Genomic DNA, 25,637 nt, shown 5'->3' with positions numbered 1-25,637 from the left:
CAACCTTCTTATGGAATAATATCCCGAATATGCGTAAATTTATTTTTTTTTTCCGCCTGATTCATTGTCCTATGCAAATGAGGCGCAAATCGGAATCACGGCGAGATGGGGAGGTGAGCGAAAGAAGAAAATGGATAAATTTGAAAAGCGGCAAAAGGAAAATGAAAAATGTTCAAGCGAAAACCGCAGGAACTTTGCCTCGTTTTATGCATCTCCTTTGCGCCAGTCAAACCAAATTCCTGCCACTTAGCGGCAGTTTCGTCATTTTCTGGGTAATTCGAAACTTTCCCATGGGATTAGATGAGGGCTGGAGTGCCAGGGTGGGTGGCCTTGTGGGTGGCTGCTTGCTGCGGCATGTAAGTTGACTATTATTTTGACATGACTACACAATCAAAGACTGCAAATATCCAGAGAACCCGGTTGCCCTTAAAGCTGCTTTGCTTATGGCCATCTCTCTCACCGCGTTATTCGCAATTTTCCCCACCACCCAGTAGACATTTGCCCACCGACCGCCAACCAACCACCCACATCAATGGCAAACGACCTTCGCTGACAAAATGCACAGTGGCATGGAAATTTCGCAGATGCTGGGTTGAAATTTTCCTGGTGGGGGTAATTGATGTGGTCGGAATATATGCATATTTCATATTAATTTTAAGAAAAAGCTGAGGGATTACGAAAATCGTGAAGGGTGTCCCATTTTAATTAAGTTCAAAGTTCGCCCTGCCTCTTGAAAATGTAATTTGTAGTTGTCATTTGTAAACTAACAAAGTATTAACATTAATTATACTTGCTGGTTTCGTAAAACTGAACGAATATAAATTGTTATACTATAGTAAAAGATTCACATTCAATATACAATATACATTTTGCTTAATAACATTTTTTTAAATCTATACACATATTTTTACTTAATTGGTTTGCTTATCTTTTCCAACTTATTTTCCTGAAGTGTTTATGGAGTTGACACAAGGGACTTTAATTGTTATATCTGTTAAGCTGGCTCTTATGAGTTAATCCCCCAATTTTCGACCACTGTGCCATGTCTGTTGAACATCGCTGTCGCGCTGCTTCGTCTCTAAGCCAAACATTGTGTTGACGGCTTTTAGGCATGTGCGTGGTGCTGTAGGGGGTGGTGGTGCAGTGGGTGGTGGTGATGGTGATGGAGGTTTCATTCCGCCTGGGCTTGGGTGTGTCAGAGGGCTGTAATAACAATGAGAACGATGACGACGACGACGTAGTCGCCCAGCAGAGTTGACAATATGCGCAGAACCATCGTCCTCCATTCACCATCCTCCACCTTTGCAGCCCATCTGTCTCCAGCAAGTCGCGTCAGTCTGTCCCCTTTCTGCCCACTCCCCATTCGGACCAAAGTCTTCAGCCGCTACTCCATCCGAGCGCTCCCTCCACATGCAAACATCAAAACGCCCAACCCTTAACCCATGCTCATGTTGCTGGCAATTTTCTATAATCCTTTTTTGCCTTTTGCAAGCATTTCTACAAGTTGCTCCGGTGTTGTTTTTGTTACTGTTTGAGTTTTCATTGTTGTTGCTGGTGAAAGTTTATGAAAAGTGACTGCGTTAGCAGAAAATATTATGCTGCCAGCGGCAATGACTCCACACAAAAAGCAGAAGCCCAGCCCTAAAAGTGAGCCGCCCACTACAGAACAGGACCCTCTCAACTGAGTGCTCTCCCCACTTTTTGGCCATAAACTCTTTTTTATTTCATTTTATATTCCCATTTTTTTCAGCCCTTTTTTCTGTGTAAGAGCTGGCAAAGTTTTAACTTTTGCTACCAAAGTTGGCTAAATGTTTAAATTCAAGAGAGGAAATATACGCAGATACAATATTGTGTTGGCCTATCATGGCCACAGTGCGTATGCGTGATATACTCGACCCGTTCCACAACATTTTCCAACCCAAAAACTTGCTGAGCTTAAATCAAACTTTTTGGTCATCTGACGGGAAAGGGGCATTCAAAATTGAGGGGACCTTAGAGGGTGGAGATGGGCATCGGAAAGTCCTTTTAGATCTGCACTTCAACTTTTGGGTCAACGTCTGTTTGTCTATTTGTTTGTCTGTTGCTATCTGCGTCTGACTGTCCTTGTTGTTGGTGTTGTTGTTGTTCCGCTGGGGTTTCTCTTACCAATCCGGCTTTTGCACTCTGGCCATCCTTTTTGGCCGCCCTTTCCTGGGCGCACTCAATGTCTGCTCGATTTGTTTGTACATTTCCCTCACAGGGCAACATCACCCCCTGCCAAAAGTTGCAAACTTTTCAGTTGACCATTGGACATTGTCCTTCTCTATCTTTTTGGGTCTAAGTGTTTGTGTGTCTGCGTGTGTGTGTTGTGTTTGTGTGTGTGAGCGACCTTTTTGTAAATTTTTGCCTTGACTGACTTGTTCGTCGTCCTGCGGTCCTTGGACTCCTCTGCTCTGCCAAGTTGCCTTGGCCCCACATTCTGCTGCTGCCACTGCTGCCTTTCTCTATTAACTTTTCGTTTTAGCTACTTTTTCTTTGTCCCATCCGACGGACAGTCGGTCCTTCTGTCCTTCGCTACGTGTATCTGTGACCTGCAGAGACTGATGACCACGGGATCTGGACGGATCTGGGGGTTCGGGTTGGTTAGGTTTTCCATTTGGCATGGGTTTGTCGCTCGAGTGTCGCCAGCCGAGGGGCGAAAAATGATTTGTGGATGGTTAACAAGAGGTTGAAACTATTTAGGGGATGAAACTTCAGCTAAAGGGCCAACGATGAATAATTGGATGGAGTTAATGTAGAATTGGGGAGATGCTCATTTCCATTTATGTGTATTAATTATAATAAGTATTATTATACCTTGTGTATTTTCACAATTTTATAATAATATACATGTTTTCATATACCATTTGAATAGAGTTAATTATTTGATCGCTTTAGATAAAAATCTTTAAATAAAAAGCTTATTAATGTCGGTAATATTAACTAAAACAGCAGGTAATGGAGTGCTCTGGTTTTATTTGTGTATTTTAAACATACACCATAATGATAAGCTTAATTTATTCACCCTAGTGTTATTGATAATATTTTGAATCATGTTCAACATTCAGTAATTGTACCCGTAGGATTTCTCATAAAAAAGACGACAGCCGATAGCTCAAAGAAAATATTTATTTGATCTTTATTCAAATTGCTTTTCTGTCCTCAGGCAATCATAATCTATCATGTGTTCCCCAAAACAGCATATTATCATCACCATCTTATGAGGCATATCCCCCGTTACTTTTCTATTTTCCTCGTTTCATCCACCAACTACAACTCGATTATATTCCAGTTGGCAGATGACAAAATATCGCACCAAAGTCGACAGTCGCCGTCACAGTTCTGGCTGCCTCTTTTTCCTACACCCAATCCCATCCGTATGTCCGATCCAAATAAATACAGCCATCTGCCCCCTGTTCCCTTTTCCCCATCCCTGCCCCTTTTCCAACCACCTGACGCCCGCTACTTGGGAAAAACCATAGCAATGCCATAGTCCACGCTCCGTACGGTCCGATGTCCTTAGTCCGAAAAGGACATGCTATAATTTCCAGCAACAACAGGGCGATGGTTTGGGGGAAACCCAAATGGGAAAGAGGGAGAGGGATAGAGAAATAAAGAAAACCGACTAAAGTAACCAAAGCAGAGGAAAAAAAGCAACAATCCCAAATGCGGCAACAACAGCTACAAACAACTTAGGCCAAGCCATGTCCCTGTGCGACCAAAAAGCTCGCCCATAGTTGTCCTTTGCCAGGCAACTTCATTCCACCACCCATCTACCAAGCACTGCGAAAAATATTACGTTCTTGGGGCCCAAATAAACAAATTAATGTTCGGAGTGTATGATGAAACATACTTCGAAGGGAAATTTAAAAATGATATAGTTTTAAATCCCGAAATAATGTATATTAAAGCGTTATATAGTTTTTAATAAATTCTTTTGCGATAGCTTTTATTATTTTTTTCCAGTGCAATTATCCCTGTATTGGTATGCATGCCTTGGTATGCCATCACGCAAAATGTTCCACTGTCCACCCGCTCCACCTCCACTTCGGCGCCGACACCACCAGTCCGCACCCACCTCTTAATGGGTGGCTTGACAGGGTTTAAGCTCTTTTACGGAGCAGATTGTGTTTCCACAACAACAACCCAAGCAACAGCTAGAGAATCAGGACGAGGGACAAGGGTTCGCGGTGGTGAAGAAGCAGCAAAGTAAACTCGGAAAAGGTTGCATTTGATGGGCGAAAGTGGGGGCAAGGAGATATGAAAGCCAAGTGAACTAGCGATGGCCGCCGGACCAGAATTATGATTTGGGAATAGCTCTGTGTTTAATACTAATGGGCTTCGCTCTAAGTACATTACTCTAAGAATCTTATTATTCTTGGAAAATTTCGACAGCTTGAGAAATGTTTACATGGGCAGATACATACAGTTAAGGCTATTTTTAAATAGACAGGGATTTTGTCAAATATTTTAAGCGTTTATGAATTCGAAATTATAATGAGATCAACGCTGAATCCCGATAGGTTAAAAATAATACTTTTGGTATTACTTACTACCATACTTGTTAAAGTTATTTTTAAGTATATGAATATGTGTAAGCCATTTTTCCGTTGACCTTTAACCTTTTGCTTGTGCGTGTCACGACCTTTTACCATCGCTATATTTGCCAATGGAAAAGACGTTGGCGGAAAATAAGCTGGCAAAAACCTGATTCTACTTTGGCGCAAAACTTTCTTAGCTTCGACTTTTGTTAGTAGTTGCCTCGACTTTCTTGCCCACTTGCCGCCCCCTTTTGGTCCTTATCCTGCCAGAACTGTCCTCTCCTCCTTCCCCACCAGTTTTCTTCTCGGCTGTTTTGCTGCTATGTTGCTTTTGTAAATTGGTAAAAGTTTGAGTTTAATTCAATTCGGAACGGTAGCTGTGAGTGGTAGCTTCCTAAAGGATAACGAAAACGTTGCCACCGAGTCTGGTGGTGGTGAGGGATGGTGAGAGGGGGTTGTCTGTATGTGTGTGCACAAGGGTGTGGGTGTAAAGGATATCACGCGCAAATTGCGGTGCCTGACTGCAAAAAGGGAGAAAAGGAGGAGACGAAGCAGTGGATGGCCCCACGTTGGGCGCCACGAAAACTTCTAGTTGTTTTCTCCATTGTTGTTGTTGTTGTTGTTGCACCACGTAGAAAAAATGGGGGTGAAGCCGGGGATAGCGTTTGGCTTGTTGCTCGGCACATGCAACTCTTGGCACGTAGTCGCTCCTAAATGTGACATGTTCATAGGGACAGGGGTACGGACTCAGGGGAAGTGAAAGGGATAACTGTACGAATAACAAATGGTTGCAACAAAAGCAATACAAAACACTTTTAGGACAAAAGTCGCCATCCCACTATATTGTTGCTGCATTTGATAGATTTTGGTTGCACTACCTCTGGGCATTCCACTCCGCCTCCAGCATTTTATTAGCAATTCCATACCCCTCGAAGGGAAAGACCACCCAGCTCGTACTCAACAGTTGTTGGTTTTGTTTTCGCTGTGCATTAAGTGTTGCCAACTTTATTTAATGGCATAACAGTTGACTGCCAGTCATTGGCCTCGCACTCCACTCTAGTGCACTGCAAAATTATGGAATTAACTGGAGAGTCTTAAAATCCGATTAGAAATATACAAACAAGCCTCGGTAGGACCGGTAGTGATTACTGAATTAAAGCTTTAAGAACACAGGATTTATTGACATTAGCAATGTTTATCAAATACATTGTAGTTGTAAGAGCTATGATATCTTTGATTTTATGCTATAAAGAATTGGAGTTAAGTGGTGTTGAAAGAAGAGATAAAATATATAAGGTAGCTTGAAAATAATTTCAAACTTTAACTGTGTGCGCAGACTCATTAGACAAGAGTCTGTTGACTTTTTAGGATATCACGCGCAAATTGCGGTGCCTGACTGCAAAAAGGGAGAAAATGAGGAGACGAAGCAGTGGATGGCCCCACGTTGGGCGCCACGAAAACTTCTAGTTGTTTTTAATAATTATAAAAAATCAGTATGTCTCCGCCATGAGTTACTTGAACAGCTTAAAATAGCAAACCAAAAGTGGAAACACCGGGGGGGGCGTGGAAAACATTGTTTGGTTATCTGCTTGGGAAATTACCTAATTTGAAAATGTTTCGTGCCTTGGTGACTTTTTTGCCATCGTTATTTCTGGTTTTGTGTGGTTGTGAGCAAGGCGTAAATTGTCTATTAGTCAGTGGAGAAAACGAGAGAGAAATTGCTGCACATTTTTATTATGTGTTCTTTTGCTTTCCGTTTTTGTTTTTCGTCTAAGGGATGAAATTTAATTAAGATACTTTGACGTCTCGCAGATACACAAACAGAAGGCTCCCAGCCACCCAAAAGCCTCCACATCCAAGGACAGAAACATTTGGTCCTTGGGATAATTCAATTTGTATGTGTATTGGTATGTGTGGGTGTGGAAAATCATCAATATACAAAGACAGCAGCCAAGACGCTGACAATGTCATGGGCCCCACCACCCACGAATGGGTGGGGTTTTTAGAGGGCGATGGTTCACTCACTTTCATTTTGTCATTTCGATAATTTTCGCCTTGTTGGATATATTTTGGGTTTTGCTTTATTCTGTGGGGATGACGAAAAGTGAAGGGCAGCAGCAGGCTCCTGTTAATGTATATACCATTTTATTGGGGGAGATTTGTGTTCGGCACAGGCCACTTGTGTGTTTCCTTCGATAATGAAATTACTTATCTATGTCATCTATGCTGATTTGGGTGTAGAAACATTTCAGAGTCAGGAGAAACCTTTTGAGGGATACAAGTGAACGATAAAATGAAAGTGGAAAAGAGTTGACACATGCTTGATCCTATTTTGGAAAAAAAAATTGGGTGTACTTTCAAATTCCAATTATATTTAGAAATGTACAATATTTTTATGAACCACTCTTTTCAAACTGTATTATAAATGTATATCAAAATTGGATCAATAGACTAATTTCCTTTTCTTACTATTAAATGTATTAAATGGACGTACGTTTTATATTGTTCATAAGTTTTCCAAAAGACTTTCCCGAAAACATTTTCCCATTAGCTTTTGACAGCTTCCGAAATAAGTTTCTAAAGAGGAGTTCTTTGATCTGTCTTGGTCAATTTGCTCCGCAGGTCAGGAAGTTCCATGTAGAACCATTTGGTTCCGCCCAGAACCCCCCAAATCCCCCCTGGCCATCGCATTAAAGTTGATGGCTTTCCAAACTGCTGAGGATATGGGGTAATGGAGAAAGGAAAGTCACTCGCATGACGCAATCTGGCAATTATCTGGTTGCCATCCTCAAAGTTACTTTCCTCTTGCCCGTCGCCAAACCCAAAAACTCAGAACTCCGTCGAATCTGTTCGAGGGGCGTCGTTTGTTCTATTGGAAATTTAATTAGGTTTACATCATTTTCGTGCACATTCTGCCAGATGGGCTGCGCCCATCTAAAACAAGTCCAAGTCGGGGCAGAACAACAGCGGCAGTTGGCCAAAAACAACTTTCACTTTGGGCATTAACTTCTTCAGGGGGCACTCAATTAGAGGCGCATCTACAAGTCAAATATTTTGACTGGGCACTGGAACAATACGAGCATCCATCTTCGATTAATTAAACTTAACCTCAGTGGCCGAAGGAGGGGAAGGAGATGCCATGGCTTGGCATAACAATGCATTAACGTACCGCTGGCTGTCAGACACCAACCACCACCCAATAAAATATTAATGGTTACAATTATGTGCTACGTGGCAAGGATAACAAAGTTCGCATCCTAACGCAATTACAAGACAATCAAAAAAAAAGCAGCAACTGAGGAAGTCCAACCAGCAACACACACAATAATTTATGCACCAACAAAAATGTTATTACTTAAATTGAAATTTATTTGCACCATAAGCGTTGTGATGAAAAATTTAATTTTTACAATTTAAAACAAATAACTTTTGGCAATAACAAAAAATAAACTCTAAAATATTAATCCAAAAACATCTAATATTCTATTGTCACAAAACACATTTTTATTGCATAAATTATAGACGTCTTTAAATGAAATTATAAAGTTCAGAGGAACTCCCAGTTTCCCTAGCTGTTACCTCGCTGCAATGATAAAGTTTTGGACGATTTCCAATAAAACTTCAATTATTAAATTAAAAAGTCACCCCCAGCGAGGGATTTTTTGTTTCAGTGCTAATAAATGCTCGGCATGCTTGAAATAATTCAATGAACGCACACAGAGCAAACCACGAACGAACATTCGCCGGCAGTCCAAACAAGTGGGGTTGGATCGGCTTCGCCCGAGAGATCCAATTCCAAGGGCTGCTAGATGGAGAAGGGGCATCTGTGGGTGGCTGGGCGGTTGGGTGGTTGGGTGGTTGGGCGGCATGGTCGAACCGCCCGCTGTGCGCTGAATAATTCGTAATGTATCTAACCTCGAAAACCTAATCAAGTCCAGTTAAGCAAATGTGTGCACAACTGGGCTGGGGTCCTGCAATTACCAGTACACAGGACATAGCCAGGACTCACTTAGAGTGGCGTGCCGGGTGTTATCCCCGGCCTCAAGGCGCCCCAATCCCAACGAATCAGATCCTCACTTCCCCCGTGACCAAACTAATCGCTCCGAGGTCTGCACAGAACGTCACACACGAACGCAACACGCTGCCGATGAACCAGGCGCCCAGAAGTTTGAATTCAACGACCGAGAGAGTCGAAGGAAATGTGCAAGACCCAAAACCCCGTCGCATTCCCACATGCGCAATGGGACGTGAAACTCTGGATATATACGTATATATATATATATATCTGGCAGCATTGTGTCCGTGCGAACTTGGTCGAACAATCGAACCGAGCCACAAAGCGTGTTAAAAGCCGAAGCGAACCCGAACAAACGCCACCCAACTGTGAGGGCGCCCAGTTCGATGGGTTTATGGAATCCAAGAGGTATGATCGAATCTTATTATATTATATTATAAAGATATTCTGATACCTATTTTATTATAAAAACAAAGAAACATGTTCTGAACATGTATGCTATTATGATCCTATAAAACGAAAGTGACTTCTAGTATTAGAAGTTTTCAATGAACATATAGTTATAATCTTAGAAATAATAATTTCAGTTTCAGTAACATTTTTTATTATTTTATTAATTTTTAATATAATATTTACTTCTTATATAGTTTTAGTATTCAAATTTTCAAAACCAGAGTACAACTTATTCGAAAAATCGCACCATTTGATTATGTGCGCCTTGCGTGTTCTACCGAAAAACACTCCTCTCCCTGTTGCAGTCGGCTCTGGAAATTATTCAGCTGGCAATTTTCCGGCTCACCCCGCAGCCCGCTGGCCCACAAGTGGAAAGCCAAGCGAGCGACGAGCGGAAAATTCACTTTTCGCCATCGCTGCGCACTTGTGCCGAAAGTCAGTCGGGCACGTCCGCCCTCCGTCAGGTCTACGGGTCAGTTGTCAATGGCAGTTGTGTGGGTGGTTGGGCGGAAAACACCAGTCGAGTGGGTGACCTCCGGCATGGGGTGGCGGTTGGGTGGCAGTAGAGGTCGGGCCGGCGGAGAAAGCCACTCTCTCATTTGCTCGCTCAGTCGATTTAATCGTTTAGTGCGCCCTTTTGCGCCTTATCAACGTTTCATTTAATTTAGCCCGAAACCTTTTTCGGTTTCGATTTGTGGGCGGTGTGGCAGTGAGTAAGTGAGTGAGTGGGTGGGTTGGCTCCTCGATTCGGTTACGGATTTCGATTGGAATTCCGGATTCCGTCCGGATTACGAATTCCGTATCGCTGGATGGCCCGCCGAGTTGCGGTTGATTAGGTGTTATCGTTATGATTAGTGGTCGCTCGAGTGGCAACTCCGTCCGGGAAGCTGCGGTTTCCAAAGGGTCGTTGTGGCTGGCAAAAGGGGGTGTGGCCAGCGTTGCGGTATGTGAGAGGCGTGTGAATGGGCGGGCGAGCGGATGATTAGCTAAGAGCAATTGGTGGATAAACATCTCAATAAATTGATTGCATGCCACGAAGAACTGCGAGTAGCCACAATTTTTTTTTTCCAAAATTTGGGAAAATATATATACGTGAAAATAAATGGGCCAACTAATATTAGATTAAATGAATCGTGTAATTACCGGAACATTTTTGTCAACGAGATAAGTGAACAAGATAGATAGTTAACTGGTTAAGTTTAACGCTGAATTCAAAACTACCGCTTGAATATTTAAAAAGTAAAGGTATTTCGAAAATGTTTGTTGCTGATATGTGCACGTTTTTGATTTGGTAGCACCCATTTCTTTTACCGTACATTGCTCATACGCCCCTTGGTACACTGGTAAAAAGAGAAGCACAAAGGAGGCGGAGAAGTGAGGTGGTATTCGTGTCGCACAGTAGCGGGGATTTATTAATATTTTTTCAGCGTTGCTGCACCGACCCAGTCCGCTTTTCACTCTGACTTTTCCAACGCTTTTTATTTTTTTTATTTTTTTTGTTGCATACATTTTGTAATTTCTTTGTGGAACTCTGTTCCTTTGCCTCCCTTCTATCCGTGCACTATGAGTTTGCCTTTGCCTGTATGGTATCCTCGCTATCCTTGGCGTTTTTATTCATTCATTTATTTGCGCTTTTCTACATTTCTTTTTTCGCCCCTTTCTCCGCTTTCCCTCCGCCTGCAGCTCAATTTCTTTGGGAACTTTCCTTGACGTCTTTTCCAACGTTTTTTGTAATAATACCCACGCTTGGTATGGGAATTTCGATCGGAAGCTTAAACATTGGTGTTTTATGGTGCTTCGAATACCCTAATTGGTATTGAATTTTCTCTTTCATGCTACATAATCGATTTCCTTAAAAAGTGAAGTTGATGCAATGTACTAGTATATTAATAATCAGATTGTTAGATGAGCCATTGTAATATGTTTTCAAATAGTATAGAAATCATGAGGGTATAACCTACTTCGCTTGTTTCTCATTTCCACACTTTTTCTGGTTCCTTTTCGAGCTTTCTTTCACGTTTTTCCTGTGTTCATTTTGCTTTCTTTTGCATTTTTTCTTGGTACAAAGTTGCCGCTTTATTGTTTCGATTTAAGTTACTTTGTATGCTGTCAACGTTGGGTAAGATGGTTATATAGCGAGTGTTGCCTCGAAGGAAGGGCCTTTAAATGGGGTGCTGGAGGTGACGAGGGTGGAAGGTTCACTGGAAGTTTGGGTTCTGGGTTTTGGGTCTTGTGGGTGGCCAATTCCTTGGCTCGACCGATGAATGCCCGCATTGAAATCGCTTGGGAGACGCTTTGGGTTTCATTGTTGCCTGGTTTTATTTCATGGCTGGGAAATAGGAGAATGAGGTTGGTCCTGAGGCTTGTACTTTGATTTGTCGGCCCCACAATTTCGCTTCGGCCCCGGCTTCGAGTTTTATGCCCGTTTAATGGCTGCGAATTTACTCGCTTTATGCGTCTTCGATAAGCATTTATTAGCGCCATGAAAATAGGGGGAGAACATCCATTGGGTTCGAGTTTGGGTTTGGGGTGTGATTTTGAAGCGAGGGTAATGGTTACGGTATTGGCTTACTTTTTACTGGGTGGCCGATGGGGCGTATGATTTATTTTTATGTTATTCATTTATTTTTATGCCTTGTCTCTCGCTGCCGCGCGCTGTATTCGTTTTGGGACTTTGTGGCTTCATCTTTGGGGTATACCATAAGCCCTATGGAACATATGCTGACAGTTTTCTCCACTGGGAGCTTGTTTGTTGAAATATTATAGCGAATTAGGAAAACCTTTTTGTTTCGGAAGACTTTGACAGGAAACGGAAAAGTTATTGCTTGTCAACATTTTTCCTTTACGTTTGCTGGTAATTACAAATGTTGGTTCCAATCTGTTAATATATAAATAATATTTGATATTCAAAACTTGAGCGTAACCAGAAAAAGTTTCGTGATATGAAGTATGTGCAGTTTAGCTAGACTGTGGAAAATGGGTATATTCTCATATATATATATATAGACCAGTTTCCTCTTTAAATTGGTATTTCACCCATTTTTCCCTTTTCAGCTTTTCCTCACAGCTGCCTTTCTCATTCCATCACTGGCGCATCCTCTTTTCCACAGCCATCAAGAGCACAGCCCTCTTTCTCCTTGGCTATATTGCAATTTTTGCTGCTGTTGCCCATAAAACTTTTCCACAATTTTTCCTCCTCTGGTTTTCTTTTTTCCCTGTCACGCCCCCTTCCAAGGGGAGGAGGATGAATGGGCGGTGTAGGGACAACAACAAGGACAACATTTACTTGTCTGCTTAACTGCAAAGACAAACCTTACTCAACTCCCCCCTGGGTTTTTCTCCCTCCAACAAGCTGCTTTGCCTGTCATCTAAAATTCATTTTTATACTTGTATTTTCTCTCTTGCTTTTTTTTTATACTTTTTTTTCCCCCTGCTGCTTTTTTTATTTCTGTTCGTTTTTGCCATTTTCTTTTCTTGAGCCATTTTTATTATTTTTGTCATAAGCTCCCTGTCGGTGTGTGTGTCCCAGTGAGTGTGTGAGTGTGCGGGCGGATGTGCTTGTGTGAGTGGCGGCTTCTTTATATATTTTTCATTGTGCCACCCTGCCACCAAAAATCCCCGCATCTGCCCGCCCCAACGCTTCATCCAAAACTCACAGAAGTCAAATACGTTTTAATATCTTTTCTCTCTTGACATTTTCACTACAGTTATGTTGCCATTTTTCCTCTCCGCTTGTGTGCGAGTGTGTGTGTGTGTGTGTGTGCATGGGGATATATGTCCTTTATGCACACGAGTGGGTGGGTGTGTGTGTGCTTGTGAGTTTTCTCCGCTTTTGGAGCTCACAGCTTCACGTAGTCGAAAGTCGCGCCAAGTTTTCCATCTTCTTCTTCCATGCTAAAGTATGTCGTCCTCTTTTTGTGTGTGTGTGTGTGTTTGTGTGGGTTTTTCATGGAAAACGCATCCTTCGCCTTCTATAATGTCCCTCGTTGTTTGCGAGTATGTGTGTGTGTGTGTGTGTGGGCGCAGCTTAATGCCTTTGCCAACATGCCGCCCACTTTGCCACCACCCCTCTCGACCAACCAACGTCCTTCGCCGGCTGTTGCAGGCTGCTGTCATTGCAGGAGCCAACATGTTCGCTTTCCATCTATCCATTCCTCGCGTTCGCCCCTTGCGCCACAATCCTCAGCTTTCCCGTGCCCCCGCACATTTTCACATTTTCTCCTCCATCTCGATGCAAGCGTAACATTTTGCGCCACAATTTTCCTTTTTGCTGGGTTGTCTTTTGCGTTAGCAACAGCGGGTCTTATACCCTACAATGGGATCCATTTAGATAGTAACATTTCGAAAAATGCTGTAAATTATATATGTTGTAAATTAGCCCAAACTATTCAATTTTCCGCAAATTTTTATTTATTTGTGTTGAAAAATGAATAAATAAAAATATTATTTAAGTAATGACAAATAATTTTTTAAACAATTCCGCTTAGGAACTTGATAACCACACTGATTACGTTTAATATTAAGCGAAAGTATTATTTTCGTTGGTTAGCGTATCGAATATTTAGGTGCTATTTACCCACTTGTTTAGTGTCCTTCCCCGCCCAGTGCTCCACATCAAAATGCCCTGCCTGCATTGCCTTTCTATCTCACTTTGTCCCTGTCCCTGGGCGGCATGCAATTTTTTTCCTCCGTCTGTGTTTGCCTGCTATGACTTGAGCTTTTAAAAATATTTTTGCTGAATTCTCCACTCGCCAAACACACGGAAAGTTAACCAAAATGTAGGATTTACTTATGTACCAGTGGGGTGTACATAATAGGTATGTACATACCGGGCCCGGGAGCTACTCTATGAAATGGTCAACGGGGAGACGCAAATAATCCCAACCCAACCCACTCGCAAAACGTGTAAACATTATGCAAACATTCCCGCCCACTTCCGAGCAGAGAACATTCCGTATTACAATCCCCAATTACCATCACCTGACTGAATAATTAAATACAAAACGATTTTCCTTTTAATCTGCGAATGCAGAACAGAGCGAAGGACATAAAAACGATGACACGCCCCCAAAATGGCCCCAGACCTAAAACCGAAGAACCGCACATAAATAATTAAAAAGGAAAATTCCACAATTGCAAAAAGGTCAGCGCATAAAAATTACGAAAATCGAATATTAAATTACCAACAGCAGGGAAAGCAGAAAATGCCGTTCTGCCGCTGTCGACATTTGCTCGACTTAACCCAACTTAACTGCCTGACAGCAAATTTTGTAAAATGTAATTAACCAGCGCCGGGTTCCTATGGTCGTGGAAAATGGGGAAAAGCCGAGCTGACAAACAACAAAAAGGAAAAATTGCGCGGAGAACGAGAAGGTGGTCAGAAATAAAAGCCAAGCGAAATGGGGAAAATCAACAGAACTCGTTGACATAATTTTCAAGCATCCCAAAGTGTGAGTGGGAAAAGGTGGTGAAAATGGAAAAGGAATTTGTGTGTGTGTGTGTATGTTTTTCCCCGTATGGCATTCACTTGCTGCTCTTTGCTGAGCGCCCAGTCAAATGAGCTGGACTAGGAGATACCCGATACCCGGCTAAGTCCACAAACCACCAAGAAATTACAGAAGCCCGGTGGAAAATTATGTTAACAGAGTCCCAACAGATGCAAAAAATGTCTAATTTGTGTGGAAATTGGAAAATGAAACGTGGTTTACTAAGGATTAACTTATTACCCTTAGTTAAACATTAAAAATAATTTGAAATTAATTGATAATTTTTAGCGCCAGGTAGAATAGTATTCGTGATCTAAATAAATTATAACTATGCATTGTATTAGAATTTGAGATTACTTTATCTATTAATTACTCTAGAAACGCTAGCTCACAAGCCCTATTTCTAATGTGCCACATAACACTAACTAGTACACCACACCTCCACTGCCCTCGTGTCATTACTAAATAGTGTTTGGGGTGGTCCTGTTATTTTTGGGGGTTTCAGTTTTGGTTGGCAACCATTTGTTGAACCTTATTCCTTTTTATTCCCGTTGCTGTTTGCTCGGCCACAAAATTTGCGCCTCATTTTCATAGAACCCCACAGTAGCGAGCGAACGAGACGGGAAAGGACCTTTCTCGTTAGCCGTCTCACTCGCAGGCTATAGCTGTCTCCATCTGCGTCTGTCTCTCTCTCACGTGGCCTGTCAGGAAACATGCTAAGCAGCGGCTTCCACATGCTGAAAGTCATTTTGATGGCCCAACAAATTCATTCCCGCCACCTCTCGCCAGTTACAAACCACCCGAAGGGACCCCAGGGGCCTTCAACCCTATGCTGAGTACCATACCAATGCCTTCTACCCTTCAGGCCACATTTGGCCCACCTCAATTCAATTTAACTTTCAACTTTAGCTCTCGCTTTCTCTCCGCTTTCACCACCCCTTGAGCTGGCTCTTTCTCTCTCTCTCTCTCTCTCTCTCTCTCCAGAGCGGGTTTTCCATAATAGCATTTTTCCGTTAGATCCGCTTCCTGGAATCTCTGTGCGCCCAGTCAACTCCCGCGTTTGTCGAACGCAACCAACGAGCGGGCGAACCGAACGGCGAACGGAACAACGAACGAACAGCTGGCGAGCGAGTACGACGAAACAACAGCGAGTGGGCGAGTGGGTCGGAGCTACGAACGCTACTGTATTGCAGATTGTAAGTTTGGTTTTCTTGTTCAGCTTAGTTGGGCAGTACACTGGAATACATTTTTGGACATGATAGATTTTACAAAACCCTTTTAAATTCCTAAGTTCTTATCAGAGGCTATCCAAAACTAATTCTTTACATATATGAGTAAAACAAAATATTAAATTTTGTCTAAAAATTATATATGTTGCTACATAAAAGAGAACACAATCCCTTTTTGCAATTCTTCATACAGCTGTTCACTATTTCGAGTGTAAGGAGCAGGACAATATTTCATATGGACCGAGTGGGTGGCATCCTCTCGCTACTGATTGTTATTGTTGTTGGCAAACGACTGTGCTTTTATCGTTTATTTGTGTCTGAGCCGGGCAGTTGGGAATGGGGCATGCAAAAAGGGGTTTCGGGTCGGCATTTTGGTATGCCGGATGGTGGATGTGGGATGTGCTTGAGAGCAAGTGCCCAAGCCGAGCACCTCGGCACAAAGAGGATCCCAAGAAAATCGTTTAGCGGATAAAGTCTTAGGGGTAGAGCTGCCCCTGGGGAATGAAACTCATGTTACGAGAGCAAGAAGGCAAAAGATGAGCTTTTACCCCTTCAAAGTACCAGGCAATCAGATTCAGTTGCTTGTTCTTAAGACCGGATGATGTTAAAGAATTCATTGCTTCAGTAAAGAGCTCTTAGGATACATACGTACAATATTGAGTCTTATGGGTCAAAAACTATGAGTTAAGAAAATAACAATCCCACAAGCTTTAAAAATATATAAAATTTGCAAAAAACTGAAAAAACCTAGAATTCCCAAATTTAAATGCATATCGATTATGATTGAGAAAACAAGCTCAACAAGATATGATATTCCATATTTGGGCCATCAGTTTCATTATTATGATCAAAATACTTATTTTTTTCACTTAAAATTCAATAAACCATTTTTGGCAAAACAAAGCAATATTCAGGATGGGTTTTTTTTTTGTATATCTTGACTAAAAATTGTCACACCGCTTAAAAAAATACAATTCCTTGCAAATTCATGTTTTTTGCAAAAAGGCTGTGTGTTTCATTAAATCACAAAATACATAAAACGAAACGTGCGAAACAAAACCTTTATAACCCCACTTACCAAATGGAGAATCCTTTTTTCTGAATACCTATCCCCAGATGAGCCTTTTCAGATTGCATTACAAAGTCCATTAATCTGCCGGCAATCACAAATCGAACATGCCCAGTGGTTCATTTAGCTGTCAGGGCCAGTCCGGACCAGTAATTTCCTCTCCCTCAAGCGACAAACAAATGTTGTCTGGGGTTTTATTTAACGGACAGTTGCCAGAATGGTAGTACAAAAACCAAATTCAATTGCCACATCCGCCACCGACTTGTCACGGGTGGTTGAAGAAAGATGCTGCTGCTCCACATCCAACCACTTTGCTGAATGTTTTCTGTTTCCATTTATGGGTGCAGAGTTCCTGTTCCTGGTGTCCAAAGTATCCTTGAGGGTTGCTCTCTTGCTGTTGTCATGGTCACTCGATTGCAGCAATTAATATTAAAAATGATTTCATTCCCGGTGGCTGAGCCTACAACCCTCCTCCAAACAGAAACGCAGGCAAATGTTGGTGTGATCTGTTTGTGGCATGGGTCACAAATATATATACACAAAAAAAAAAAAATAGAGTGGGTGATGGGATGCTGATGCCACATCTGATTGCGATGGTGATGGTGGTGTGTTAATGCATATTTCAGGCACGTGCTGGCTACGCTTCTTTGATTTAATGCACAAGAAGCTGGAGACTTCGAATAGCAGTTGATGGGTTGGGTAAAATGGCTTAAAAAATAAAAGCAAAAAAAAAAAGGTTACCAACGCGAGCAGAGCGACAGAAGGCAATGATGAGCGGCTTAAAATATTTGTTAAGACCTTTTTATTAAAAACAAAAAAAAAATCGGTTTTAAAGATTATTTGTCCGACTGGCGGCAAGAAACACCCACACCCTTAACATGGCTCGTCGAAACTCTTTGTTTGAATGGGCGTGATATTTTAATTACGACCTGACGATGCCTGATGTAGATATGTAAATTCGAGTGTACGTGTGATTATTGAGTGCTTTGAATTCTGACTTATGTTCTTTGCAGGGAAGGTTGTCTTTTATTGGGGTTGTCTTGAGGCCGTCGCACACAAAGGGGTTAAATATTCGAACTATTAATGTGGAAATGGTAATTTACATCCCAAAAAGTTTCACCAAGGAAGTTTCCCAAAATTCTGGGGTTTGGGCGTTCTTATCCTTATAAAGTGGCAAACAATAAAAGGAAGCGTAAACTTTATCAGACGTTGGCAAAAAGGAAATGACTTAATTAATATTGAAATATATTAGGATTCTTTTTTGGGGGAAATAATAATGGAATGAGAATGAACATCCCTTGAATATTTAAGCAGAGTGTACAATTTATTTCCTTTTTTTTTAAGTCAACCTATTCGAACATAGCATATCATAGAGAATGTTTTATTTTTGGGATGATAATAATGGCATTTGTATTCGAAAGTAATTACAATCGTTTCATTATTTTATCTCAAGAGTTTAAAAAGTTCTTTGGTACTTTGAAAGCCCATTAATGTTGAACAAATTACTCAGGTATCTCAGTCAAAGTGAGTCACTGGGGATAAGAAATTCGAATTTAGTTTAATTACCCTAACGATTTATGGATCCCCAAGGTGTTTTCACGATCTATTAAAATTCCTTAAACGTATTTTTATTTCTTTTCTTATCCTTGACTATTCGTGCGTAATTTTTTTCTTGCATTTTTGCGGGACATATGCTATTGTATACCCCCTCTCATTGTGGATATTCCCCAGACAGATGCTCTCTAGCCTGCACCATAGATGGTGTTTCCTGGCACTCCTGCCACGCCCCCGCCCACGACAAGCCCCCTTTTGGCCCCGTCAACTGTGTTAGCACTTGCTAGTGCGTTTTTTATGCCATGTTAAGGCCACTTTATGCGCTTTTTATGAGTCCGCAGCATCATAAAAAAATTCCTTTCCACACACACACACAAATAGTTATGCTTTTGTATGAGCTGGCAAGCGAACACACATCCATTTATGATTTTTTTTCCACTCGCTTATATATTTTTATATTTATTGATTTTGTATTAAAAATGTAAGTGCGGGCTTTTAGTTTGGTTGCGTTCTCATTCCCAGGATGGTGTAAAGATTTTTACGATATTGAAATAAAGCGATACACATTCAATAAGTATAAATAAATAACGTTAAACAGAACGAAAGGTTTTCAGGACTGCATTCTAAAAGGAATCGTGTTGTGTGTGGGGCGAAAATGTTGAGTGGAGACTGAAAAGGTTAAATCAAATAATTTTAGTGTAAATATAAAAAGGAAGAAATTGTTTGTCGACCCCTTTTGAGTATGGTATGTATATATGCGGAGTGAGTATGGAGTTTTAAAACGCAAGTTTCAAACGCAAGCCTTGAAATATTCAAATGTGTCAAAGTTTGCATTTAAGAAATATAATTTTTTAAAACGAAAATCAATTTATTTTTGTAAATGAAGAACATTAAACATAGATAATGTAATTTAATTTAAGTTGTAAATTAGTTGAAACAATTATATAACCATGCTTATTTCTATTGATAAGGTTTTGAAAAACCTTTTTTCGAATTCCTTGGTAATCTACTTTTCGAATTAATTTTAAAGCGTATTTTCTCGTTGGTGTATAATTTTTTGAGCGCGTTCCCTTGTTTTTCTTGTCGAGTGTAACATTGCCAAAGGGTAAAAGCAAAAATATATGCTCATATATACATTTACAAACAGGCGACGATTGCGACTCGATTATTTACAATTTGATTTTATTTTTGCAGCCATTGACAAACAGGCGGGAAAAACTCGGTGATACGTTGTATGTGTATGTGTATGTTCATGTGTGCTTTTGTGTGTTAGTGTGTGTGTGCCCAAAAGGCATTTCCCGGCGCAGTGAGAAAATCAATCAAAATCGATTTAAAAGCACAACTTCCGTTGCGGATTTACCAATGTCCGTGTGTGCCCGGGTGTGTGCGTGTGTGTGTGGGTGAATGTTTGCCATTGGGCTTGTGGGTGTATGTATGGGTGTGTGTATTGTGAAAATGTTACCAATTTATTTGTTTTTATGCCCTTGTGTGTGTTTTATTGCCTCAGCTTTTGTTGCTGTCATTGTCGCTTTGTTGCCTTCATCCGAGTCCATTTCCCATTTTCACCCCTTTTCCCTTCCATCAAAGTCCAAAAAAAATAAAAGGGGAATCACTTTGCATGCGCCCGTCTTCTGCTTTCACACACATATTTGGTCAATTTTCAATAACGGAATTGAGGCTCAAGCCCCAACGCACCCACACACATACATAAGCAGGCACTGAACGCATTTACAATTGGATTTTTGTGTTTTTTTAAGGGTAAAGGATTTGCTCGGGGACTGAATGGCCGAACAATAAAAGAGTGGAAATGGCATAAATACGTAATTCAGGACATTTGAATATTTCATAAGGACATGACCCACATACAAAATAAAACACAAAAATTATCACAATTCTCTGGTGCCGGCACACATTGGAAAATGCGTGTGCGTGTGTGTTTCGGAAAATCCAGCTCCAGGGTGAAGGAAATTTGCTTTTATTGCTGATAGTTTGCAACGTAATTGAGTGGGAAAAGGACAGAGATATGAGGAGCAAAAGACAGAAATAAGTATTTTTTGAATTATATTTTTTTATTTATTTTTAGAATTTATTATATAAAAAATATATAAAAAATCTATATCAATTTTGATTACTTGCAGATGTTTATCCGTTGTGGAATTCAAAAAAATCCAATTTAAAGGTCAATTGACTTGGATTATTGCATTTGAAGAAACGTGTCACATTACAAAAACTACAAAGGGAAATTCCAAAACGATAAGCATCGACGATTTCATGCTGAAGCAAATGACAGCTTTCACTTTTTCAAATATATCACATTGCAAACATAACCAATAAATCACAGGATGTCCATAAGTCAAGCCATCCCGCATTCATTCCCCTTCGACTTCCAATCAATTGACACCGAACAACACTCGATATCCCTCGACCTTCAGACCGATATCTGAAAATAGATAGGAATCGCAGTTGGCCAATTACTGTCCAACCCCCACCTCTCACGCAATCCTGCACCACCTGAACCAGCACCACCAACATCATCATCACCATCATCATCGCCGCACCACCCGAATTGCCGGCTGACGTTTGACATCACTTGAGTGTGCGACCACCTGACAAATACCTCGAATATCATTCACACCGGGACTCGTGAATCGTGAATCGGGATTCGGAATCTTACACTCATCATATCGCCGGCCACTGATTGGCATTGACAGACGTCGACGCAGACGCGTCGCCGGGCAACTGCAATTTTGTATCTTGATAAATTACTTATGACTGGCCCAGACATTGATGAGTACTCGGTGTACTCACTGCTCGGTACTCAGTACTCACTTGTCGGTTTTCCGGTGGATAATGGAAGGTGGAAGGGGGTTGGGAGGGGAGGCCTCGGGCACGCAGCACAAATCACCAAGTGCGCACCTGAAAACATTTAACGATAAACAAACATGGTGCGAAAGTGATGGCCTATTGCATACCCTTCAAAGGAAATTTATGAAAATAATACAAATATGCATATTCGTGGTTTTAAAAACTTAGCCTTATGCAGCAATCGCTATTGAAATAATAATATAAAAAACCCATTCATAAAAATCAATTGTCAGTATTTTTATTAAAACATTTGAACCTTTTTTTTTTACTTCAAAAGCCTTAAAATCTTTCATTGAAAAATAAAAACAGAAAGAACGAATGCAATGGTAGTGAGTCAAAAGGAATTGGACTGTGGGTGTTGACAAAAAAAAGGGTGCACCAGAGGGTATACGCAAATGAATTAGTAATAATATTTGCTTGTTTGCCTTTGTACTGCTTATTCCCGCCCCTCCCCGCCAACCCAACAGCATGCACATTTCGCGTTCGTTATTTTTTTTTTTTGCAAAACTTTTTCTCTTTTTTTGCCATACTTATACTTATAACGATTTCGTAGCTGTTTCAGTGTTTTGGCAGCCAACAAAGGCGACATCGAATTGGGTTCTAGGCGGGCAGGGGTGGTGGAAATGTGGGGAAATCGATGAGACGACAACTTGTGATGGAGGTTTTCTTCTAAATGGAGGTATGGATACGATGGAGGCGTCGCCGACGGCGTCGGTGGGACAGTTAATGGCGACAACGACGGCGCACGTCTGGGTCTGGAAGCCCCGACTTTGGCGACAGCCAACCGATCCGCTGTTGGTAATGGTGACTCTGGTTCTGGTACGGTGTCGTCGACCAGACGAAATCCCGCCAGCAGGCAATATCTCGCAGGAAAATAGTGCCACACACCACTCAACCAGGCAGACAGACTCCTTCTTCGGAATGACGGAATGGAGAACCGAAAAAAAATGAAATAAACCTGAAAGAGCGAAAATCAAACCACCCATATCAACTGGGTAAATCAAAGCAATTTCAAAACTAAGCAGGCAGACAATAACAAATCACGTTCATCGCAAAAAGGATGTGATGGATGGAGCATTTGTTCAAATGCTATTAGGACTCAATGAAAAGGATATGAAATAAGGAACTTCTTAACAGCAAGTAAATTGGAAAGCCCAGTTGTGAGCTTAAAATAACATATTGAACTTAACACGACATTATTTTTACCATTTTGTGTTACAATACAAATTTAGTAAAATATCTCATCAAATTTTAATCATTTTTAGGACAGAAAAGTTGGAAATGTTATTTCTTGTTTGAGACGAAGTCCAATAAAGTTATATATTATTTGTCATATGCTTATGTACACAGAATAATTCTTTTCTTATTAACTTTATCCCCTCGAAAATCTTCAAAGGTCGTCGTTTATTTATTAACTATACCCACAGCAGCAGCACACTTCCGACTTTTAATTAGAAAATCAAACATTGGTCTGAACGACAAATAAATAGAGAAGAAATTGAAGACTTTTTTTTTTAGCGTCTGTCAACCTACGTCACAATAACATTTTTTTTATGAATTCAATCAATGAACACGTAACTGACGGTTCATCCCTTTATTGCAAAAGTATATATCAGCCAGACAAATCGAAATTACTTTCGGTTAGAGGTTTGGGCTTTCATCCAGAATCCCGTCAAATGGAGCGGGTGAGATTCTTAATAACGACTTCCGAGGGGCGCTTAAACTGTTTGCTTTCGCCTCGTTGATTGTGTTTTCTGCAGTTTGTTTGTTGATGTTTGTGATTCAGAATCGACTGCCGTTGATGCACACGCGCCCACAGTAAACACACTTGGAAAGCGATTCGTCGGTCAACAGTTCAGATCAGTTCAGACAGTTGACGCGGCGAAGACGACCCCCCAAAAAGCAAAAAAAAAAAAAAAACATCTCTAAAAAGAGGGCGCCCAAAAAGCGAACCACCCACTGTTGTCCTTGGGTAAACACGCAATTTTCCACTCTTTGGACCGCTTTGCACGTGCTGCAAGAGCGGCAAGAACAATGGCACAATCAGTCAATAAGTAAAATTAAAATAATAACAAATTTTCGAGCAGAAAAGCACCAGTCAAATATAATCAACGCAATGGGGAAAGAATTATATCGTGGAAGTGGACGGGGGCGCAAATTTCAATGGAAAACATTTTTTCCGTTTAACTCATAAAAATTATTTCGTATACGATTTTGTTTAGATATGAGATTCAATTCGATTTTCCCATATTAAGTTCAAGTAATCTGTGTGTGTGTGTGTATTTGGGGTTTTTGTGTCGGAATGTGGCCCCAAATGTTTGTTTACAATGCCGGCAACAAGTTGATGGCTATTGAGTGGGAGAGAATAAATATGTTTAATCATTGTTTTTATAATTCTTCCCCAAATGCCGAAAAATTGCGCAATTCCCACAATGGAAAATGCCCAAATGGATGGCTATCCATGGGTGGGTGAGAAATATTCACTTCCTCTTTTTGATAAATCAATACAGAAAATACAGAAAATCAAACCTATCATATCGGCTATGCCTGCCAAAGCAACAAATTGCTCACTTCTTTCGGGTGTGTATATAAAGTTCCTTCTTTGTATTCATTGTGTAAATGTTCGAGGAAACCGAAAAGAGACCCAGTCTCAGTCTGTCCTTTATCCTTTTCTTCGACACTCCATTTTTCCCGCGCTCTATATCCAGCGAAGGAAAAAAAAAAATAAAAATAAGAAAAGAAAAGCTGAAAATGTTTTGCCCACTCTACGGCTGGCCCTAATCAAGTAACCCGAACACGTTCTTTGTTAGATTTATATGGAAAATATATTTTTATACATGCAACCCAATGAATCCCGACCCGAAAAGCAACCAAATCACCCCGCCCTTCCAGTTTCACCCACCCGCTGTGTGGAAACTGGCTCCTTGGGGGTGGCTAGACTTTTCCGGCTAGTCAAAAGTGATATTTTACATATTTTCCGACAGTTTTTCCTTTATTTTCCCACTTCCATGTCCTTTCTTGGCTGCTCCTTTTTTTTCCTTAGCCGAGCTTTGCTTGCATTTTATTACTTAACGCTTAAGTGTGCTTCTTAGGAAGGAAAAAGGCACGCAGAATGGTGGGTATTTCTTTCTTTTTTTTTTTTGCGCAGACTTTTCTGTTCTAAATTGAAAAGTTGTAAAAGGATTTCTTGGGTTGCTCCTTTTTTCCGTGCTCTAGAGTTTGGCAAATTAGATACTTCTCTTTTTTTTGGGAAATGATCAAACAGAAAAGTTTTATTTAACAAATATGGTGGTGTGGGGCATAACAGAGAAATGGATGTGAGATGTGGTGGGTGGAATGAAGACAATAAAATCACGGGTTATCACAATTACCAGCTGCCACCGCCCTGGGAAGCCCAACCTCCGCTGGATGAGCCACCTGCGGACCAACCGCCGTTGGAAGCTCCGCCGGAGGACCAGCCACCACTGGAAGGGGCACCGTAGGAACCACTGGGAGGACCGTACGAGGAACTGGGAGGACCGTACGAGGAACTGGGTGCAGCGTAGGATGAACCACCAGACGACCAACCACCGGAGTCTCCAGCTCCAGAATTCGATTCCGAGATGATTTTGATGATCTTCACAGCTTCAGCACCACCTCCACCTCCAGAGGACCAGCCACCGCTGGAAGCACCACCCGATGACCAACCGCCACCAGATGCACCACCATATCCTCCAGACGAACCTCCATAGCCGCCACCACCGTGGCCGCCAGACGAAGCCTGCTGCGAGATGATCTTGATGATTTTGATTTCCTGGCCGCCGCCACCGCCGCCATGTCCGCCACCACCGCCAGCCGTCCAGCCGCTGCCGCCGCCTCCTCCGGATTGCCAGCCTCCAGAGCCACCAGCTGGAGCAGTTTCGTGGATCACTTTGATGACTTTGACAGGCGGGGAACCGCCACCACCGCCATGGTGATCTGAGCCACCGCCACCGCCGCCGCCGTAGCTGTAGCCACCATCTCCGCCGCCGCCGTGGGAGGATCCACCACCACCGTAGCCACCACCACCACCACCTCCTCCTCCAATGAATCCTGCTTGAGCCACCGCGGCCAGAGCCAGCAAAGAGATGAATACTTTCATGTTGACCTGATGGAGATGAGCTAATGCGTCGAACTGATGTCTCTACCAGGTCGCGTTTACACTTTTATAGAGCGCACCACCGCGATTCGAGGCAATACGGCCTTGTCCGGAAGCACCACGCAAGTGGTGCAGTGCACTTCGAACACCCCCGGGCGAGTTAAAAGCATTAACACAGGCTCGAGTGGCTGAGGCGAAAGCATCGGTGGTTTGATGTCGATGACGAAAGACTCTCCCCTAGCCACCGTTGAAGGCAACATTTGCTGATCGAATCAATTTGGAAATGGCTT

At 41.7% G+C, this 25,637-nt stretch overlaps 2 protein-coding genes and 3 long non-coding RNA genes across 7 annotated transcripts; 1 reads left to right on the top strand and 4 right to left on the bottom strand.

The window, feature by feature from the left end:
• Positions 1-978: 978 nt before the first annotated feature.
• On the bottom strand, positions 979-1,436 carry lncRNA:CR45246 (long non-coding RNA:CR45246). The gene has a single exon (NR_124861.1). It is a non-coding gene; the product is annotated as a long non-coding RNA:CR45246 (long non-coding RNA).
• A 7,961-nt stretch (positions 1,437-9,397) lies between these two features.
• On the bottom strand, positions 9,398-9,999 carry lncRNA:CR45247 (long non-coding RNA:CR45247). Its single transcript, NR_124860.1, has one exon. It is a non-coding gene; the product is annotated as a long non-coding RNA:CR45247 (long non-coding RNA).
• A 496-nt stretch (positions 10,000-10,495) lies between these two features.
• Positions 10,496-11,761, bottom strand: CG42831 (uncharacterized protein). The gene has a single exon (NM_001202151.1). The coding sequence runs from the start codon at positions 11,509-11,511 to the stop codon at positions 11,137-11,139; it is 375 nt and encodes a 124-aa protein (NP_001189080.1). The 5' UTR covers positions 11,512-11,761; the 3' UTR covers positions 10,496-11,136.
• An 8,884-nt stretch (positions 11,762-20,645) lies between these two features.
• lncRNA:CR44347 (long non-coding RNA:CR44347) lies at positions 20,646-22,583 on the top strand. 2 transcript variants are annotated; one of them, NR_124858.1, is made up of 1 exon: positions 20,646-22,583. It is a non-coding gene; the product is annotated as a long non-coding RNA:CR44347 (long non-coding RNA). The 2 variants fall into 2 exon arrangements; NR_124859.1 differs by having other exon boundaries at positions 20,646-21,366.
• Positions 22,584-24,229: 1,646 nt separating this feature from the next.
• Positions 24,230-25,390, bottom strand: CG12523 (uncharacterized protein). Of its 2 annotated transcripts, none has more exons than NM_001300093.1 (1): positions 24,230-25,390. In NM_001300093.1, exon 1 carries the CDS (start codon positions 25,348-25,350, stop codon positions 24,598-24,600), a length of 753 nt encoding a protein of 250 aa, NP_001287022.1. In that variant the 5' UTR covers positions 25,351-25,390; the 3' UTR covers positions 24,230-24,597. The 2 variants fall into 2 exon arrangements, with proteins under 2 accessions (NP_001287022.1, NP_648411.1); NM_140154.3 differs by having other exon boundaries at positions 24,479-25,390.
• Positions 25,391-25,637: the final 247 nt, after the last annotated feature.

The sequence above is a fragment of the Drosophila melanogaster genome, chromosome 3L, assembly GCF_000001215.4.
Source record: "Drosophila melanogaster chromosome 3L".
NCBI classification, from domain to species: domain Eukaryota; kingdom Metazoa; phylum Arthropoda; class Insecta; order Diptera; family Drosophilidae; genus Drosophila; species Drosophila melanogaster.
Note: the sequence above shows the minus strand (reverse complement) of the source record. Positions and strands in the feature narration are given on the sequence as shown.